Source organism: Drosophila ananassae, assembly GCF_017639315.1.
Source record: "Drosophila ananassae strain 14024-0371.13 chromosome 4 unlocalized genomic scaffold, ASM1763931v2 tig00000061, whole genome shotgun sequence".
NCBI lineage: Eukaryota > Metazoa > Arthropoda > Insecta > Diptera > Drosophilidae > Drosophila > Drosophila ananassae.
The window spans coordinates 5,473,647-5,495,638 of NW_025319038.1; the positions used below are offsets into that span (position 1 = coordinate 5,473,647).

The 21,992-nt window shown below is 36.1% G+C and overlaps 1 protein-coding gene across 7 annotated transcripts in view; it reads left to right on the plus strand.

Moving 5' to 3' along the window:
- The window catches only part of LOC6501769 (calcium-dependent secretion activator), a 338,872-nt gene that overhangs the window by 289,867 nt on the left and 27,013 nt on the right, over positions 1–21,992 (plus strand). For 4 of the 7 annotated variants that reach the window (XM_014903838.3, XM_014903839.3, XM_014903840.3 and 1 more), the window contains 2 exons: positions 9,440–9,581; positions 9,920–10,087. In XM_014903838.3, the coding sequence (XP_014759324.1) occupies positions 9,440–9,581; positions 9,920–10,087 (310 nt within the window). Of the gene's footprint in view, positions 1–9,439; positions 9,582–9,919; positions 10,088–21,992 lie in introns of those variants that run through there. The other 3 variants (XM_014903841.3, XM_014903837.3, XM_001967162.4) reach the window with 2 other exon arrangements.

The following is a 21,992-nucleotide window of genomic DNA, read 5'->3' on the forward strand; positions in this document are numbered from 1 at the left end:
GTTTACGGCAGCGGGAAGAATGACCGACTGACCCAAGCAAGCGAAACCAGTTAGCTAAGCCGAAATACATGCACAAGAAATACATGAACAAGCTATTTGAGACAGCAGACTCAGAGGTGGGTGACCCTGGCATTAACATTAGTTTTAGCAAGTCCATAACATTGACCTTCCTTAGATTTAATTATGTATAATTTAGCATCTTATATAAGAATTGTTCTTCTGGAATAAAGATAGTTGCGAAATCAGAGTGAATCGTCTCGTTACTCAGTGTCTGAACTGCGGCACTTAAAATTAAGCTACTTCGAGTGATCCTGTGTAAAACGGTTCACAAGTAGGACTCTCTTAAAGCTATCTACTTCGTGGGCTCCAGTGTAAACGGACCACTAGTTGTTAAGAGGAGCCCCGTAAATATTCGTGATACTCCAATGAGTTCCTTTTTAAAAACTGTTTTTATTTCTCACAATTCTCTTACAAGAAACATACATGAAAATCTTAAATCTATTTAAAACTACTTATCAACGGACTGCTCGCTGACATGCTATGTGACCCTTTCTTAAGTGCTTCAAGTGCAGCACATAAACATTTGGTTAGACTGCAGGAGATCGTCTTTCAAACCATGCTGTTAATCACTTATTCACATGGGTCCGATCTCCTACATTCTATGTTTGGAATTCTTATCGTGTTCAATGCTTGAACACTAGTAGAACCCGCGGCATACCAGTCTACTTCGAGTGTTGCTCCCGTGAAATAGACCACAGGTTGACAACCTACTTACCCAACCTACTTATTGTGTTCCTCCCATGAAACGGACCACAAGGAGAACCTGCGGCATACCAGGCTACTTCGAGTGTTGCTCCCGTGAAACGGACCACAAGTAGGACCGGCCAATAAGGAATCGCGTTTTTTAAATTCAAAGATATTTTTAATTTGTTAAAGTAACCTTAAGTAATTTAAAAAATCGTGAAACAAATGTTGCTCAAATTTTAGTAATAAACATTTTTTTTTTTTTTTTTTTTTTTTTTTTTTTTTGATATTAAGTTACTTCCCAGCTCAACGAGGGGGAAGATTTCCTTGGCCGTCCCGTGAAGACGGGTAAACGCCAACGCCTATGTGTGAAATTAAGAACTTCGAGAAACTTGTTAAAGATTTGCAAACAAATTATTTATACATTGATGTTGATGGTATAAACATATGTATATAGTGATGATACATGAAACGATAAACGATTGTTTAGAGTGACCATATGATTATGAGGGTGAATTGTTATGTTAGTGCATTATGATACTTAAATCCAATATTCCGATAGTTAGTTAAATAAAGTAAATGTATCTTATAGATCTATCTTTGCCATTTCGATAAAATCAGTTATTGCATTGTATTTTTCAATGGGTTCTTGTTTGAAAAATTGATAGATGTCATTATATTTAAGCAGAAGCGGGAATTTTCGACGGATATTATTGTATTTTGAACATTTCAGGAGAATGTGAGAGATGTCTTCTATGGTGTTGAGGTTGCAATCACAGTTGGGGCTGTCATACACTTTTAGTTTGAATAGAGTGTATCTATCAAAAGAATGGCCACTGAGGATCCTGTTAATTTGCTTAACTTGTAATCTATTGAGATTGCAGTGTTTGGAACTATACCATGGCTTATGTGTGACATAAGGAAATAGATTGCAATAACCCCTGTTCTTTTCTAAACAGAAGGCATTATAATCGCGTTCCCATTCAATTTTAATTATATTATAAATATGGTTAATAGCATCGTTGATCTCATATTTAAAATTGATAAGTGTTCCTGAGCTGTTGGCGTTTTTCGCTGCATTGTCAGCTATTTCGTTTCCCTTAATATTAACATGACTAGGAACGTGATGGAGTTGAAGGTACAGCATACTTTGATTGGAGTTAACTTTTTTTAAGATTTCAGACCCTATGCGATTAGAAGAATGGCAATTCTTGAGGGTTTGTAAAGCACCCAAGCTATCAGACAGGATAGCTACCTTGACCAGTTGTTGTTCAATTGCAAACTCAATGGCTTTCTCTAGGGCTGTAAGTTCTGCAGTGAGCGAGGATAATTTTTTGTTCATATAAAAACTCTTCGTTGTGTTGCTATTTATATGGTAAAAAGCACTCCCAGTGAAATTATCTTTAACAGAACCGTCGGTAAAAATAACGTCATAACTTTTGTCAGAGAGAATACGAAGTTTTTCTTTCATTAAATTGCTCACCAAGTCAGGGTTAGAAGAATTTTTGTTACTACATACACCTTTGAAAAAATCAATGTCAAATGTTAGAATCCTAGGCTTATGAGTGAAGGAGTCAACATGTGTTATGGAATCATATATATCTTTAAATTCTAGGTAGGTCTTTATATAGCTAGTGTTCTTAGCGGAAAAATTGTTTTTTAAAAGAGAGGCAGCCGGAAGGTTAAAGGCAAAAATTTTTGCTAACTCTTTAGCTGTCGCAAACTTCATCCTGTATGCTGGAGGAAGTTCACTTGCCATGTGATAAATAATGTTAACCGGGGTTGATTTAATAAGTCCAAGAGATTTTCTAAGATATAAATTTGCATGAACCTGAACAGCAGATGAAACAGTCTTAGAAATATTAGCAAAAGATGAGCAGGCATACTCATATTTTGGTCTAACAAAAGCTTTAAAAAGGTTAATGGCTTTGCCGGGATGAATGCCAAAACGGCAACCACTTAACATATTTAAAAACATGTTAGTTTGATTGGCTTTTGAAAGCGTGTGTCTAATATGTTTGATGGTTGAGTTATTTGTACAGATAGTTCTCCCTAAATAACAAACATGATCAACTTCCTTAATTAATAAATTATTACACATTATACCTAGTGTACGTCTTTTATTGTTAAAATGTATCACAGACGATTTCAACGGGTTAAAAGTAAGGTTAATAGTATCACAGATATTGTTAAAGTTATTGACCTTTTGTTCAAGTATGTTCCTTGCGTCCGAGAAGTTTTTGCTGTAGGAGATAAGGAAAAAATCGTCCGCGTACTGAAAAATGAGGCTTTGGTGGTCGCTTATAGAATGAAGAACAGCAGTGTAGAGATTAAAGAGGATGGGACTTAAACAGCTTCCTTGACTGACTCCTTTGCTAACCGTAACTTCGGTTTTACCCATGACAAGTATCCTTTTCTTTAAGAATTCAATGATAAAATTGATGTATCGGTGGTTAAATCCAAGATCACAAAGGACTTTACAGAGGATTGAGATGTTAACGCAATCAAAGGCTTTGCTCAAGTCTAGGACTGCAGCTACAACATGAAAGCCCTTGGCTTTCAGATTGGCAACGTTGTTTATGACATCATTTATACAGTGTGCTGTCGAATGATTTCTTCTGAACGCATAGGATCGGTCAGGAAGGAGGCTATTGATTGCAATGTGTTCTTCTAGCTTGTTTTTTACAAGGCTTTCCATACACTTGAATACGACACTAAGTAGACAAATAGGTCTGTTATTGGTGATCACTGAGGAATCTAGATTTTTTTTAGGCACTGGAACGATTTTGATTCTACGCCACACTTCTGGTATTTTGCCTTCGTTGAAGATATCGTTTAGCATGGACGTAAACTTGTCAACTTGCTCGGGGGGTAGGGAGAGTAGCATATTATAGGATATTTTATCTAGACCCTTAGAAGAATGCGGGTTTCGGGATTTCAAAAAACACAAAACATCACAAGGAGAGAAATATATTTTGTTTATAGTTTCGAGCTCGATTTGTGGGAAATCATAATAAATACAGCCTGTGGTGTCCGGGGATGTTGAGACGTGTTGTAGGAAGGTAAGATGATCCTCATCATCAAAGAGTTTTGAGGTCGTTTTGACTTGCTTGTATGCTTTTAAGGACTTAATTTTTTGCCAGAACTCCTTTGAGGACTGGGGGTTAGATAGTGAGTCAGATAACATGTTCATGTTAATTTTGCGTACTTTGTAAAAATAATTGTTTAGTTTTTTGTTATATTTTCGAAATAATTCAGCGTCTGAAATAAGCTTTGTTTTATAGTATTTTTGCCTACTGGCATTTCTCAGTCTGAAAAGTTTCTCACAAGTTTCGTCCCAATATTTTTTGGGTATATATTTATTACGTTCGTCAAGAAGAATCGTATTTTTTTCCATAATGTCTTTAGTTAAGCTACAAAGGTTATCAATAGAGGTAATATTAATTTTTGAGAAATCCTCAAGAACTTTGGGTTGTATGGTTCTGAGGACATTTGTGGAAGCGGACCAGTTTGAAATCTCAATTGTTATGGGGAAATGGTTGCTATTCGATATTTTTGAGTTGGACGCGGACCAGTTAGCGGAGAAGGTATTTTTGTTTATAAAAGTTACATCGGGTACGGAGCTATATGTTGGATTAGGGGAATATGTATGGGATCCATTATTGATGCAGCAGAAACCAGTTGATAAAAGGATTTGCTCTAATGCTTGTCCTTTACTGTCCTGTATAGAACTGCCCCAGATGGGTGACTTGGCATTAAGATCGCCCCCTACAAGTGAGGGATCCTTGAGTCTGGCGGCAGTAGACAGAATGTCCTTGCAGCCTGCTTTAAAATCGTTTACATTCGTATTGGGAGGACAGTAAACGCTGAAAATATTAAGATTACGTTTTAAGTTTTTAGTAGTAATAGCTATGGTCTCAACGTTGTTGGTATCGAAGGTTAGAATTTTGTATTTAATATATTTCCTAACGTAAATGCCTACGCCTCCATAACCGTCACAGCGAGGTTTGCAGATAAAATTATAATTAGCTAGGTTACACATGGAATTATTAATAACCCAAATTTCTGATAAAATGGCTATGTCTATGTTGTTATTAATTAAAAAAAGTTCCAGGAGTTGTTTGTTGTTTTGTGACGTTAGACTTTGAATATTATATTGTAGGATTTTAATTGGTTTGAATTATAAGAAAAAACACAAAGAAAAGAAAACGCATTAATTTAACCTAAAAATAAAAAAATTTTTACTATAATTATTTAAAATCACAAAACAATGAACAAATGTCTATTTAAGTATTTAAGTTGAAAGGTTAATTTTTTTTAGGTCAATCTCTGTGTTAGTTTTTGCTATTTTTGTTTTAATGGATTCTAGAAATGATCTTATATTAACTGGGGTTTCTGAGTTGTTCGCCAAAAGAAACGAAGCAATTTCGGATGAAATATTAATAAGACTGTTTTCGGCCGTTTCTAAAGCTGAGTTATGATAAACACTAGTTGAAGATGGAATAGCTAATTGACTGGGAGAAGGGGTATTCTTCAGGGAAACGAACCTTTCCTCAAGAGCGATTTCGTGCTCCTTAATTACTTTTCTCCAATCAGCAATCGTTCCTTGTGAGTTCTTAGATTCATTTACTCTGTGTTGTACATTTTTTGCAATTTTGTTGTATGGAAGGAGTCTGTGAATAGACTCAGCGGCCAATTTTGCATTATCCTGCAATACTGGGATTGCAGAACTTCTGGGGGTTTGAAGTACAGGAAAATCCTTAGCATTAAAAATCTCAGGGGGGGAAGGAGTGAGTTTGTCAAATAGGGCTGGATATCTGATTCTAACCTCTACTCTTGAGAGATTCTGCGATGTCATACATTTTTGAATGGCAAATGCTTTCTTCCTCGCTGGGCATTCCAGGGAGGTTGCAGTGTGGGGATGATTACAATTAACACACTTGATCGTCGTGCATACCTCTTCTCTGGGATGAGGGAGAGAGCAGTTGCGACACTTTTCTTCAGTCTGTTTGCAGTGTTGAGCAAAATGTCCAAACCGAAAACACCTGAAGCACTGACTAAAAGGTATGTATGTTTCCACTTTCACTTTGGTGTAAAGAAAGTTGATCTCCTCGGGGATTTGAGAGCCTTCGAAAATTATTTTAACCCTGGACGTGGGAACAAATTCTTTATTCTCATTTTTTCTATTAACTCTAATAATTTCGTGAATAGGAACAGGGGAAATAATAAATTCTTTTAACTCATCTAATGTGAATTTTGTGGGAATTTGAAAAATAATTCCAGTTTTAAAAATGAAGTGTTTTAATATTTTGGGGTCATATCCCTCTTTTTTTAAATCAGAATTAATAAGCTCATTAGCAGCTTTAGCTGTTTTACATTCTGCCTTACAACGCCCGAAGCCAATTTTATTTACTTTAACAATGTCTTTAAGTTTAAGCTTAAAAATTGAAGCATTCAGTTCTAAAGCATTTATGGGTTTTCGGTTCTCGTCTTCATTAGTGTGTTTGTCAATATAGACGATGTATGGCCCTTTATGACTATTATTATATGTCAACGGTACTTGCTTTGGAGTATCAGAAATATCATTGTCAATGTGATAGGATAGGTCCGGGTCGGTAAAAATGGTCTGTGGAGCAGGTTGGCTGCAGGTGGTGTGGTTCTTCTCTGAAGACTCTAAGATGTCCATTTCCTCCAGGTCTATTTTTTCAAGGTCCATTTTTGCTGATGCCGAATCGTTCGGTTTTCTTTTTTTAAACGATTGTGATAATTTTTTAGTGGATGCCGCATCAGAGCTCAGGGTCTTGCCCCTGGCTGAGTGGGCCATTTTTGAATTAAGGGGACGGACCCCCGTTATAGGATGATTCGCTTCACTTGTAGTTTTATTTATTTTTTTTTTTTTTTTTTAGGTACTAGCTATGACAGTTACTAAAATAAATAATTTTAATTTTGCACTTCACTTTTTTTTTTTTTTTTTTGGATAAGTTCACCAGATTTAGGGTTTTGCCGAGAGGTGTTGCCTGGACCAGGTCTTGATTCAGACTCGAATAAACATTTTTAAAAAAATTTAAAAGAAACAAGAAGGGAAAACTAACTTCGGGCGTAGCCGAAGTTAATATACCCTTACAGTTAGGCAGAAGCTTGTATTATTATATATGTATATATCGGGTCGAATGTAGTTCGCCGACTCTTATGAGAATCTTACCATCAAATCAATTTCCTAATAAAAAAGTTGGAAACAGTCCCAAGCTTCTTTGAAAATAGCAAGCTCACGTCATTGCCGATCGTTAAGCTACATGGCAGCTATAGTATATTGTCGGCCGATCCTTATAAAATTTGGCAGATCGGATTAGGCTGCTCAAAATGGTCCCATCTATCTAGCTTGAGAACAAACAAAGTTATGCCAATTCCGATCATTTAGTTATATTATAGCTATAGGATACAAGGGAAAGAAGGCTTTGTACGAAGTTTCAAGTTGATAGTTTTAGAACTAGTTTACTAGAGAGACTAGCTTGCAAGAATATGTATACTTTATATGTATACTTTTGACCAAAATTATAATACCCTCAGCAAGGGTATAAAATAAGGCAAACGCGCATGGGACTTTCTCAGCGAAAAAACTAGACAAACTTGACAAACTTCAAATACCAAACGGGTATTTGAGAGCAGAATGTGTATATAATATTGTTTGGTGTCACCAATGTCCGAACTATCTCCAATTTGGTGACTCAAAATTGTTTCATATTCACACAAATTTCTCCCAAACCGTTTGGCTTTTGAAAAATGTTTAAATGAATGGAAACAATACCTTTCATTTGGTATATTATTCACTTAGATCGAACGCACACACGAACGAATGAATTTGCTGGCTCCCGGAGGCCCCAGAGAGAATCTTACACTCATTTTTACTCTCATAATCTTATTGAACTTTTTTGGTTGTTCAGTCGCAGAGAAGCGCATCATCAAGAAGGTTCTCCTGCGGTTAAACTGATCCTTATATGTATGCGTGCTCACACATTCACATACACGGTTTCATGTGTGTGCGTTCGACTTTGTAACTTTTCAGGCATGCTACTCTAAGAAAATTGGGGTGCTTATGTTTTATATTTGTTATGGAATACAATTAAGTGGTACCTTTAAAAATATTTTTTTTTTTTTATATATACATATATATATATACACAGCTGGCCAAAATAAAAAGTACACGCTCATAAGATTTCTTCTATGTCACGTAAATCTTTTTTGATAACCGTAACGAACCAATTCTAATTTCTTTTAGTTTTCTGGCATAATGTTGATTATAAAAATACTTAACATAAGAATATTTCACTAAATCTGTAGAATTTATTGTCGATTAAACCTAAAAAACATAAAAAAGGGTTGGTCAAAAAAATAAGTACAGCAATTCTTTGCCTTTGGGTCGTCGCACATTCTTTCTGGAGTCGTTACCAAATAGATTTATTTTTGTTTCGTCGCTCCATAGGACATTATTCCATGAGCAGAATGAGCAGTAAAAATTTAAGATTCGGGTGTCGGTCGTTTGACAGGATTTCTTCTTCCGACCTCGAGTTGCGAATTGAACCTTGAATTTTAGGGCATTCTGGACCAAACATAATGACTGCCCAAGTCTTTTAGCGATTTCCCGAAGATTCTATCCTTCCTTTTGCAAAATTAAAGCGATTTTTCTTTTTTCTGAAGTACAACTCTTTTTTTTGTCCAACTATAGAATTTTTTTTTCCTGGGATACACTTAAATATGCTAGGATATAATAAAAACCAACATATGTATATTAACTCGAATCTAGCATTGCATAAAAATCGAGTTATATCGAAACAAATAAACACTATATCTGTGTACTTATTATTTTGGCCAGCTGTGTATATACATAAAGATCAGTTTAACCGCAGAAGAACCTTCTTGATGATGCGCTTCTCTGCGACTGAACAACTAAAATAGTTCAATGAGATTATGAGCGTAAAAATAGGCGTAAGAATGAGAGTAAGATTTTCTCTGGGGCCTGTCGCAAGAAATTTTTGCGACAGCACAATTCCTGACAGAATCATCTGAAATTAAAAAACCAAAAATTTTCCTTTAGTACAGACATAAAACTAGAAACTGAACGAATGAAAAAAAATCAAGTAAAAATTGGATTTTTGGGAACTTTTTGCAAAAAAATTCAAATTTTGATAAGATTTTTTTTTAAGTAGTTGTACTCAACGAAAAATAAAATCATTCGTTCAAGTTCTAGATAATCGTATCTCGAAGGTCTGTGCAAAATTGTATCAAGATCTTATCAAGATTTTATCAAGATTTTATGAGTAGTTTCCGAGAAATCTTGACAACCGACTTCGAATACACAGTTTTGAGAAAAACGCGCTTAAAGTTTGCGCTCTGCCTATACCTGACCTCGAGCGTCCACCTTTTCAGGGCTGTATCTCCGAAAGTTTTACTCCGATATTCTTAAGATTCTGTAGACTTTTATAAAAAAAATAAAAAAAAAAAATTTTTTTTTTGTAGCCAAACCCATCTAACCTCTTAACTGAAAGAGTATATAATCTTCAGATTCGACGAAGTTAACTTTTCTTTCTTGTTTTTATTTTTGTAAGGTAAAAACAAACATAATTTTATGGTTTACCATAACGTTGAACGATTTCTTTTCCATTGTCAATTGAAACAGAAATTTGTATTTTTTTTTTAGATAATTTGCGTAATGGACGTTTTCATCAACACCTGCGGGATACTTTTGCACCTTTGGTTGTACGGTACGTCGACCTAATGGAATCTTCAATAGCTCAATCGATTCATAAAGGATTTGAGAAAGAACGCTGGGAAAGCAAAGGGTGAATATATTATTATTAAAAGTAAAATTTTATTTACCTTTAAAGTAAGATTTAAAAAAATGAGCTATTAGTTATATGATGATTACGTAATTGGATAAGTATTTCTAAAATTATAAATTATAAGAAACTAAAAAAAAAACACTAAGTATAGGTCATTATTGGTTTAAAAGGAATTTGGCATAGTCGATGAACCTACAAAACCTTACGTATATAACATATACTTTCGTTTTTTTTTTATTAACAGAGCTTTCTGTTTAATCGAAATAATTTACATTTATTTTCTGCATTTGAATGCAGTCTCTGTGTTAAAAATATATTTCTATTCCCTAAAAATTTAGGATTAACGCTGCTTTGAATCCAGCAGCATTAAACAATGCTGCACAAGCGCTTAATTCAGCGGCCCTCAACCCATCAACTTTACTCAGCAGCAAGAAAGATCTTGTCAATTTTTATGTTCCGAGGTTACCAAGGCAATCAGTTTCGACAGCAGCCACCGATGAAATGAGGTTTTTAAATAAAATCAAATTATATTTAAAAGTAGATTTCTCGAATGTTCTTACATTTGGTTTTGCCTTTTACGTTCCGCCAATTCCATGCATAGCCAAAATTCTGCAATTTGCATTTTTCTGCATTTGCATCTCACAAGTTAGTACATTTTCGCCAAAGTTTATATAATACAGCCGAATTATAGATTATTATGCAGTTCATTATTTGAAAATAAAGGTTACTTCACACGTAGTTCTGTTAGATTCATTATTTATATTATATGTTTGGTTATTTTTACAACATTTAAATTAATATCTTCTTCCATTAATTTTTATTACCGATCCATACAAAAATAAATAAATACCAAACATAAATAAATGTTGTATTCTGTTGGTTTAATGACAATGAAAAATGTTTAATATATTTTAAGTTTAATATAATATATATAACAAGAAAGGAAAGCTAACTTTGGGCGGAACTCAGTCGCAGTCCGCTAGGTGGCGCCACGCAACTTAAATTATTAGATATGTAGCGGATCGTATATAGTCGGCCGATCCTTATGAAATTTGGCATATTGAATTATTTTTCCCAAAATAGAATCTGTACCAAATCCCATCTTTCTTACTTAAAAAACACCAAAGTTATGCCAATTTCGATCGTTCTATGACAGCTATAGGATATAGTCAGCCGATCCTTATAAAATTTTGTACATAAGATATTTTGGTCAAATATAACGAATGTCTCAACCCTCTAACTTATAAAACACCAAACTTATGGCATTTCCGATCAATCAGTTATATGGCAGCTATAGGATATAGTCGACCGATTCCGGCCGTTCCGACTTATGTACTGCCTGCAAAGTTTTAATAGTTTTAAAACTGAGAGACTAGTTGGCGTAGAAACAGACAGACGGACATGCTAATATTGACTCAGGAGGTGATCCTGATCAAGAATATATAACTTTATAGGGTCGGAGATGTCTCCTTCACTGCGATGCACACTTTTGACCAAAATCATAATACCCTTTGCAAAGGTATAAAAACGAACTTTGAGCGATCCACGTGAAATTTTTTTTATTCGAATAAATTTATTACATCCTTCCATCCTAAAAAGTCAATTTAATTTTATTTTATATAGTCATATATACCGACTTATACGACTGACAGACTAGACAGACCGACAGGCGGACATGCTACCCAGCCATGCGTCTCCGGAGGCGATCCTTATTATTAATATATATACTTTATATGCCGAAGGTCGCCTTCACTGCGTTCCACACGGGTAAACAAAATTATTATACGCTCTACATGGTATTACATGAAAGGACGGCTGTTGTTGTGTTTCCCTACTATATAATCGCAGACTATATGGTAATCTTCTTTTTCACCCGTACACAATAAATACAGAAGGGAACCAAAATGAAAAAAAGGCCTTTTCTGAGGTTGTAGAAAAATGCTTTGAGCCTTTGTAGACGCTCTCTTGTTCCTTGTGCAATATTGACCTGTAGCATGGGAAGTAAGGGTACCAAAAAAAAAATGTACTGTGAGCAGGTTATTAGTTGGAATTTTTCTCCAAGAGTGGTGATCACAAAATGATCATAAACTATCACACTGGGGGAGGGAGGGGGTCGAAGCCCATTGTCACGTGATATTATCCTCCTTTCACAAAAGGTGTTTTGTTCGTATCATGTGTATCATTGTAGGGGGGGAGGGAGGTGAATAAACCAGAAATAAGTATCACGTAATACTTGAAAAACTCGCATTTTTTAGCAGTGCCACTTAGATTTATTATTGACGAAGTAGAAAGAGCGACAAGAGTTAAGCTACAACCTCTGTGATAGAGAGTAGACGTTCTGATCAGCCACGTCTAAGAGAAGACGCCAAAAAAGAAATATGTGAGTAAGGCTGGACGTCGTGATGAATAACAAACTTCAAAGTAACAAAGATGTGCCATAGGGGCCGATGCTGAATCCTAGAACCGCCACTGGCCTTAATTCATTATTTAGCGCGAACGTTTTGTGATATCTTCAAATTTCTTGTTAAAGTCTTCTTTAATTTTTTTTGCTCTGCAGAAGCTTTGGCTAGCAAGAGCGATAAAAAAAAATTTTTGTAGATATAAGTGTCTGAACTACATTCATTAGTAAATTTATTTCTTGGTCCAAGCCTCAGTTGTTTAAGAGGTACTGTTTGCAACTTCACTACATTATTAATAGGACACTCAAAAAAATAAGTTGTGAAAAGCATATTGCACCAACATAAAATCTAGGGTAGTCTCGTCCACAAAATTAAGCCCGGTAACAAATTGAAAAATTTTTAGTGAAACAGTGGCGTTTAACGAGTCAAGTATTGTTAACCCTTTGAAGGTACAAGGATTTCATTTTGCTTACTTTAAAAATAGATCGAATTTATCTTTATAACACAGTTGGACAAAAAAATTTTGTTTTTTATTCCACGCATAATTTCACTTGCCATATTCTTTAGGCTCTCCTAGAAAAAAAGTTCCGTACAAAAATAGGTTCCATCACCCACAGTTTTTACGTATACATAAAATAATAAATTTATCGAATATTACGGAATATTGATATATTTAGTATGTTAAATTGTGATGAAAACAGGTTAATTTGAAGCCTTATCGCTTCAAAGCTCGTCAGTTAATGTGAAAGCTTTTTGACCGCTGTCTGTATCTTGACCGCCTATCGACCTAAGCGACCTGCCAAATCTTTCTGATCCATGAGCCACTTCAATGATGAATGAGCAGGGAACTCTATACTTCAATATACGCTCTACATTTTTTTACACCTTTGACTACTGTTTCTCGGATATAGACCATAACCAATGACGAATCCTAAATATTTAACTTCGCGCATGCAAAAGTTAGACTTAGCGAAGTATATTGTCAAATTAGCTTTCCTTAGACATTTCCGCGGCTTCTTGAAGAAGCTACATGCGCAACATAAAGTCTTCAGATAGGATAAGGAGATCGCGCAAATAAACAAAAATCTTTTATGAAAGTAAGCCGGAATCACCTGGCGCTTTAATCTATAAAGTGCCTTTATATTGGTAAAAGAGCCTGGTCGGAACTGTGAACGCGGTGTACTGCCAAGAGTTTTGTTCCAGTGGGATCTGCCAAAAAGCGTGTTTCATGGCTAAGCCGGTTATATAACGTGCTGGTGGTAACCGGCTCAGAATTTCCTCAATATGTGATAGGGAATAAGAAATTTTTATAGTTTATTTACTACTCTGGATTCAAGGCAAAGCCGTCTTTTTTTCCACTTTTTACAATTACGGTGTTACTACTCCACGGGCTTTTCGATTCCTCTATGATACCTAATTCCAAGATTATATTTATTTATTTGCTCAATGCCCCTGCTTTACTGGATTTGCTTCGATGCTACGTCGATGACGTGCTTAATAAGATAATATGACCCAAGTCGCCCTATAAAATAAAGGAATTTTTGCGATGACCTTATCGAGGTTGTTTTGTTGTTCCGGTGACAAAAGGTGCATGCTGACAAAAGGTTACTGATGCTGAATCTACTGAACTTACTGAATCTAGCAATGCAACACCGTTAATGACATCTATCATCGAAGTTAAAAAAATAGAGAGGAAACTAACTCTTTCCTGGTTTTAGTAATATTCTTCCTGTTGGCACCTATTGCCAAGATCTACTACCCTATATGCACACTAGTAATTTGATCTAATCAAGATGCATCAGCATGTCACAATATACAAGCATCAGACCCACTAACCTATTGGCACACTTAGTAATAATTAGCGATAAGCATAAATATCCAACCTACTAACCCGGCACTAGTAACTACTAGACATCTGCATGAGTGGCAAAAAACCCTCATTCAAATGCACAATGCTAAAAATGAGTTGAGTGAATTTGAGAGCAAAGCCAACATGATATGAGAGGGTTGGATCACTTACGCCTACTCACTTGCACAATCATTTGGTAGAAGAGAGACGTTTCATTCAAATGATTCGAGTTGTAAATGTAAATAAAAGGAAATAAAAACAAATTAAATGCAGCAAATTTATATCTAGTTTAAATTGGAATGCAAAAACATTATTTTGTTAATATTTTCAAAGTTAGTGGCTATTTGACAACGCTTCTCTGTTATCAAATTTCTTACGTTTGAAAAGGTCCGTTCCGAAGCCGCGCTGCTCGCTGGAATACAAAATATTTTGCAGCTTATTTTGTGCATTAGCGGAAAAAATTGCTTATTTAAATGCCTTATTTAAAAACATTAAAATCAGGAGTGTATGCAACCTTAATATTGGAATATCCAGAAATTTCTTGTTCCACCTTGTATTGTCTCAAATTTGAGCACATCGAAATAATCGGCAAATTCATCATCTATTAACTGGGCTTCATTATTGTTGAGGTCAGAATTGTCTTGAAGAAATTGACTCATAATAATTTTGCAATCATTAATAATGGTCTCTTTCTCAGTTTGTGAGAATTGAATTAGTTTTTTAGTTGGGGGAAAAAGGAACAAAGCTATGTTATGGTATTTTGACAAATTTGGAGTGCCCGAATGATAAGAAACAACTCGAAGGATTCGGGTATACATGACATTGACATATTTCTCATTTCACTTATCGTTTCGTTCATTCCCTGTCATTTCGTATGACGTCTCAAATTATGAGAGGAACCTTAGCTTACATTCATACAATTTCATTTCATTTCCAACATTCCACTCACTCCATTCTATTCGATTCGAATGTACTCTATTAGACGTATGTTATGAATGTAATCATGCAGATGTCTAGTAACTACTAACCGCAGCAAGCAAAAACTAGCTAGCTAAGCCGAAATGCGAGTACAAGCAGTACATGAACAAACAATCAGAGTCAGCAGACTCAGAGGTGGGTGACCCTGGCATTAACATTAGTTGTAGCACGTCCATAACATTGACCTTTCTTAGATTTAATAATGTATAATTTAGCATCTTATATAAGAATTGTTCTTCTGAAATAAAGATATTTGCGAAATCAGAGTGAATCGTCTCGTTACTCAGTGTTTGAACTACGGCACTTAAAATTAACCTACTTCGAGTGATCCTGTGTAAAACGGTTCACAAGTTAGGACTCTCAAAAGACTATCTTCATTCGAGTGGCTCCTGTGTAAACGGACCACAAGTAGAACCGGCGGCATACCAGTCTATTTCGAGTGTTGCTCCCGTGAAACGGACCACGAGTAGACCCCGCGTTATATAACCTACTTCGAGTGGCTCCTGTGTAAACGGACCACAAGTAGAACCCGTGGCATACCAGTCTACTTCGAGTGTTGCTCCAATGAAACGGACCACGAGTAGACCCCGCGTCATCCAACCTACTGGTGTTCCTTTGTAAACGGACCACAAGTGAAAACCCACGGCATACCAGTCTACTTCGAGTGTTGTTTCCGTGAAACGGACCACGAGTCGACCCCGCCCTACCCAACCTACTTCGAGTGTTTGCTCCCGTGAAACGGACCACAAGTAGGACCGGCCGATACGGAATCAGCTGAACCACCATACCACCTGTACTTGAGGAGAATCCGTCCAGGACCTCAAGTACCCCACATCAACTCCAGCCTGATCACAGCAAGAACCTGGTCAAACGACTGCTTGTTCCTTGCAGAATTCAGGTAAATTAGTCAGATTTTATACATTCTTTGACTCCGGGACCTACCGTTATTCCCGCGAGTTCAAGTTTGACGTAGTGGCCGTATAACGCTCTACGGACGAACACTTCCAAAATAACTTCAACCATTTCAACCATTTCAATATTTTAATGATAGCAGTTTTGAAAAGGCAGATTCGGTAGTTGTGAAAATAGTGAGAAAAGTTTGGGATCTAAAAAAACTGAACACGCTGACGTAGATATATCCGTCAACAAAAAATTTTAAAGTTTTAAATCTAAAACTCATGAATACGCCGACTTAAAAATATACGTCAATAAAAACGGAAAAATTAAAGGGCCAAAAAAAATCAAAGAAAATCAAATAAAAACAACAAAGGAAAGCTAACTTCAGGCGGAGCCGATGTTTATATACCCTTGCAGTTGAGTTGCAGTCCGCTAGGTGGCGCCACGCATCTTATATTATTAGATATATAGCGGATCGTATATAGTTGGCCGATCCTTACTTGTTTAGTATGTTACAATGCACGCTTTTATAGTTATAGGAAGGAGAAAGAGATCTTGGTTTATTTATAATTGTCTCGCTCTAAAAAATAGAGAATAAGAAAATATGTATATTCATTTTTCTGTTTCTTCTTCAACTTCAAAAAATTCAGTCACAAATAAAGTTCCAAAGCATACACACGTTGTTTTGTTTTTGTCGCTTCGAATTCTGCCGCTCAAGAGGTTATGGGTCCAGGCATTGGAGAATTCAAGTTATTCGGTGTGTGACTCGATATTAAGAACAATATGTGCTCTTTATCAAATTGATAAGTTAAAGGAGACGAACTATGTTTGTGGAGTGTTACGTCTGGAGAGCTAACTGAAACGAATGTTCCAGAAGGGCAACAGTTTGCGGCCTTGGACAGTAAGGCGTTGGCAACAATAACATTGAGTGTAAAGACATCTCAATTGGCCTACATCAAGAATTGCTTGATCAAGAATAGCCTACATCAAGAATATTTTTTGACGTTTGTGTGCCGTGGAAATATCCGTCCACTTCAACGAATCCGCCTTGGTATACAGGGCATCTTAACAACTTAAAGAATAGTATGAGTAGACTTTTAAATAAACATATATTATCTGGCTGTACAGTTAGTTATTCTAAATACTTAGTAGCCCGGTCCAATTTCACCGGGCATAACGCAGAATGTTATAGGAGTTATATTCGCCGCTGCAGGATTCAGTTTACTCAGGATCCGAAGCAGTTTTATAACTTTGTAAACACTAAGCGTAAACATGTATCTTTTCCCCCACTGCTTACGTTTGAGAACTCTTATGCGAACACTGATCAGGCAATGCGAATTATAGAGGCATCTCTAAATTGTCAGCAATTCCAAAGCTTTTTGAAAAACTTATCACTCCACATTTGCAACACCTATATAATTCAATAATAACTCCGTGCCAGCATGGATTCATAAAGCGCCGCCCCACCACTACCAACTTATTGGAGCTAACATCTTTTATCACGGATGGCTTCCGGAATGGCTTACAAACCGACGTCATTTACACTGACTTCAGTAAAGCATTGGACTCTGTTAACCATTCGCTTCTTATAAGTAAACTCAGTCGTTTGGGATTCCAAACTGATCTTCTTATCTGGATTTCGAGCTACTTATCTGGGAGAACCCAACGTGTTTTCTTTAAAGATGTTACCTCGCGTTTAGTCCGCGCCACATCTGGGGTGCCCCAAGGAAGCCATATTGGACCCCTACTTTTTACACTGTTTATTAATGACTTGCCCCTTGCCTTAACTAATTCACTTGTACTTATGTACGCTGATGATGTAAAGCTATGCCTTCAGTATAAATTCACTAGCGCCCAGTCTAGACTTCAATTCGATTTGGATAAACTTCAAAATTGGTGTTTAGCAAATAACCTAAAGCTTAATGGATCGAAATGTAAACTTATGTCTTTTTACCATAGCTTGCAAATAACTGTTAACCGTTTTTTTGCTTACGCTCTATTTGCGAGAGCAACCGAAACAAAGCATGCCGTTTCGGTTCCTCTCTGAGCAGTAGGCTTTGTTTTGTTTTGTTTCGGTTTTCTGTTGAACGAATTACAATGAGCAAATCATGAAACTCTCATCTACCGAACATCGCTCAATGAGAGATTTGAGTGACACTCGCACAGAGAGACTCAGTAAAAGACCGATTGACTGAAAAGGTCAGCGCAAAAAGTCTTTTCAATAATTTGTTTTCGTTTTGCTGCAGAGTGGCACATGGTACATGAAATTTGACGAAAAAACTTATTAAAATTTTAAACGTGAATTTTCCAATTTCAAACTAATATATTGATTATTTTAATTAAAAAACAAGAAAGGAAAGCTAACTTCGGGCGGAGCCGAAGTTGATATACCCTTGCAGTTCAGTCGCAGTCCGCTAGGTGGCGCCACCCATCTTATTTTATTAGATATATAGCGGATCGTTTATAGTCGGCCGATCCTTATGAAAATTGGCAGATCAGATTGTTTTCCCCAAAATAGAATCTGTACCAAATCCCATCTTTCTAATTTAAAAAACACCAAAGTTATGCCAATTTTGATCGTTCTATGACAGCTATAGGATATAGTCGGCCGATCCTTATGAAATTTTGTACATAAGATATTTTGGTCAAACATAACATGTGTGGAAAGTCCCAACCCTCTAACTTAAAAAACACCTTTTTTATTAAGTTCTCGTCCCATTTTCAATAAATTTGATGAATCACGGTTTACACGAGAGATTTACAAAGCAAATTGAAGTTGAGCCCACTAAACTTCACATACACACATACATGCACAAAAGACTTTTTGAATCGTCGAACGCAAGCAAACGGTCCTAGAATGAGCAGACCAAACGAAAACAGAAAAAAGTGTGCTTTGACTGAGCGAGAGCAAAATTTGTATACGAGCAACTCAATCGGTTGCTTTCAGACTTTTTGCTCAAAGTCTCAGTGACAAACACTTATTTTAAGATCGCTCGAATCGGTTAACAGTTATTTGCAAGCTATGCTTTTTACCGATCTAGTCCTCACCAGGCTATGTACTTTCTCTGTGGGAACACCTTAGAACGATTAACTCAGGGTAACGATCTAGGTGTCCTATTAGATTTGAAACTTAAATTTACCGACCATATATCTACCATGGTTAATAAAGCTATGGGTGTGCTTGGTTTTATTAAAAGATGGTCAAAAGAATTTAATGACCCGTACATAACTAAAACGTTATATACATCACTGGTCCGTCCGATTCTTGAGTATGGATCGTGTGTCTGGAGTCCTCAATATGGAGTACACCAAAATCACATTGAATCTGTACAAAAAAAATTCCTTACTTTTGCGCTTAGGGGACTTAATTGGGATGCAAATCTTTACCTCCCCTCTTATCGTAGTAGACTTTTACTAATCAACTTACCATCATTAACAAACCGTAGAACGATGCTGGGTGTCATGTTTCTATACAATCTTATTTATGGAAATATAGACAGCCAGCATTTACTTGCACGCTTAAATTTTAACGTTCCTAGTAGAAGGACTAGAAACTTTCGTCCTCTACTCCTCAGCCATTGTAATTCGCCCAACACGATCCCTTCAGGGTATTATGTTCGCACTACAATGGTCTATACCACATCTTGTCACCTTGCTCTTCTAACAATCTTAAATCGCTTATATTAACCGCCTTATCTGTGCAACACTCTTCCTCGTGATACCTTTCTCCTACTTTTCGCTTAACTATCTCGGATCTATTCCCGCGATTCGAGCCGTACGTCACGCGGCAGCGTCCCTCGGTCGGTTAGACGGCAGGTGGGCTGTACGTGGGGCAACCGCGCAAAAAAAATTATTGGCCAAACTTATTCTTAAAAATAAAAGAATTAATAAAATATTTTAGAATCTGCAACAAAATTTAATATAACGAACATCCTTTTTCAATTTCAATAGGGAAAGCTCCTATTCCAACTAAAGAAGGTGAAAAAGAAAAGAAATAAACTGTTATTCTATTAGTAGTTTTTAATAGCAGCCGAATAAATAGACGCGTTTCAATTAAGATTTTCAATATTTTATTTGGGTTCAATTTAACCCTAACACAGTGTAACAGTGTTTTTGAACTTTTGAAGTGACATAGTAGGAATTGTTTATTGGGTCGAGTACATCACAAAACCATGTTTGAAATATTTGTAACACCCTCAAAATCTTGATTTATGGTTAAAAAACCGTTTTTCGGGACTTCTTTGCGCTTAAAAATTCCTGGACGCGTTTTTTTCAACCGATTTCAAAATTTTCGGTGTTTTTCAATAGTTAAATGTTGTAGCTTTTGAAAAAAAAATATATCTTTGATTTTGTTAAACAAAAAGGACAACATTTTTACACCTAAAACTGAAGTTTTCGACTTTTATTCGTGTTTTTCGGATTTTGACGCCAGTTTTTCGGTACAATTTACAAAAATTCCGTCATACTCATTAATTCTGAATAAGACGAGACAAATTTCATCAAAAAATAATGAAAATTGGTGAAGTTATAACGCTTTTCCCAAAAAAAGTCAATTCAACCTAGCGATCGCTCCGGAGTAACAATGTGTATAAGAATAAGAGAATATTGCTTTCATCTGACAAAAATTCTGTCATTTATGCCACATATAAATATTGTCTCATTAATACTGATTAAAACGAGACAATTTCATTAAAAATAATAAAAATTGTTGAAGTTATAACGCTTTTCCCAAAAAAAGTGAGGGATATACTCGACCCAATAAACAATTCCTACTATGTCACTTCAAAAGTTCATTCACTTTTGTTTTTTTTGTAACACTGTGTAATCTATGCTGCTCCAACCAAATCACAACAAACACAAACATAACCAAGAGCTTGCGCAGATGCCCTACCAAAGCTCCCCAAAGCGCTTACGCTACAAATAACAATAATGCGCATACGAAACTTGGAGACAAAACAGACAAGAATACATTCTGAAAGAAATTCTCTTTTAGTGATGTTATTGTGCCGAATAATCTTCAGCCAACTCAGCCGACAATTATGCAGCCGCTTAGATCTCTGGCCACCCCACGGGCCGGACCTGAGAAAAATTTTGCTTCCGAATATATAATTGTCTGATATATCCTCTGTGGCACCGCTTCAAGAGATATCACCAGACCCAATAATTTAAACCCCTTCACCTTCAAGAGTCAACAAACAGGGTAATCAACCGTCCGGAAGCCGGTACGAACTGATGCCGCAGTATTATTTACGGCGGCACAAAAACCCTTGCAGGTGAACCCACCATCAAAACATATTTTTGTTTCCCGGCTTGCCCCTGATACTTCTGAGATTGATATCTTGGCTTACGTCAAAGCCTAAACAAAAGCCGACATAAAGGTGGTGGATATTACAAACTTTAAATATTCATACACCAGGCACACGTCATCTTTCAAAATACGTGTACGCATGCAGATGTTCAAGACAATTTCTTCCGCCAGCTTTTGGCCAGAGAACATTTTCGTCCAAGATCATCTACCAAGTACGGTGAAAAAAAAATTACCAAACCTGTGGGAGTGGAACTCCTACTCCTAAACTGTTAAAGCCATTGACCAACCTTCCACCTCATCTTCCTCAGCTTCAAAAAACTAATGTCTTCACTAACACGTAGCTATCAGAATAATATAAGGTTAGTAAAGTTTCTAAAGTTTCGTAGTAAACTTTCCAAACTGTATTTTGATAAATATCAAAAATAAAGTAATGGAGTTACTTCAACAATTTCCCCAAGACAAGGTAATTATGACCGATAATGGACCGAGTTTTCCTTCTGCGCAATACAAATCATTTTCAATCCAACTCAATGGATTAACCTTACATTTCATTCTTACATTCCCAAAACACAGTACCTTCAACAGGAACTCTTGACTTTAACAGAACAAGCTCGCTGTATAAAAAATGAATTTAATCGAATGGACTATTCTGAAATAGTAATATTCCGCTCGATAATATAATTCTTATATATTTGCATTCCACAACAAACGAAAATCGCTTTGATATCCTTTTATTATAAAATAAGGCATGAAATAATCCCTCAATTATTGAAAGATATACAAACCAAAAATGTAAGAATCCCATAATGAAAACAGGAGAAAAAAAAAAAAAAAACAGGAGAACTTAAATTTACCGACCACCATGGTTAATAAAGCTATGCGTGGGCTTGGTTTTATTAAAAGATGGTCAAATTAAAAAATGGAATTTATTGACCCGTGCATAACTAAAACGTTATATGCATCATTGGTCCGTTCGATTC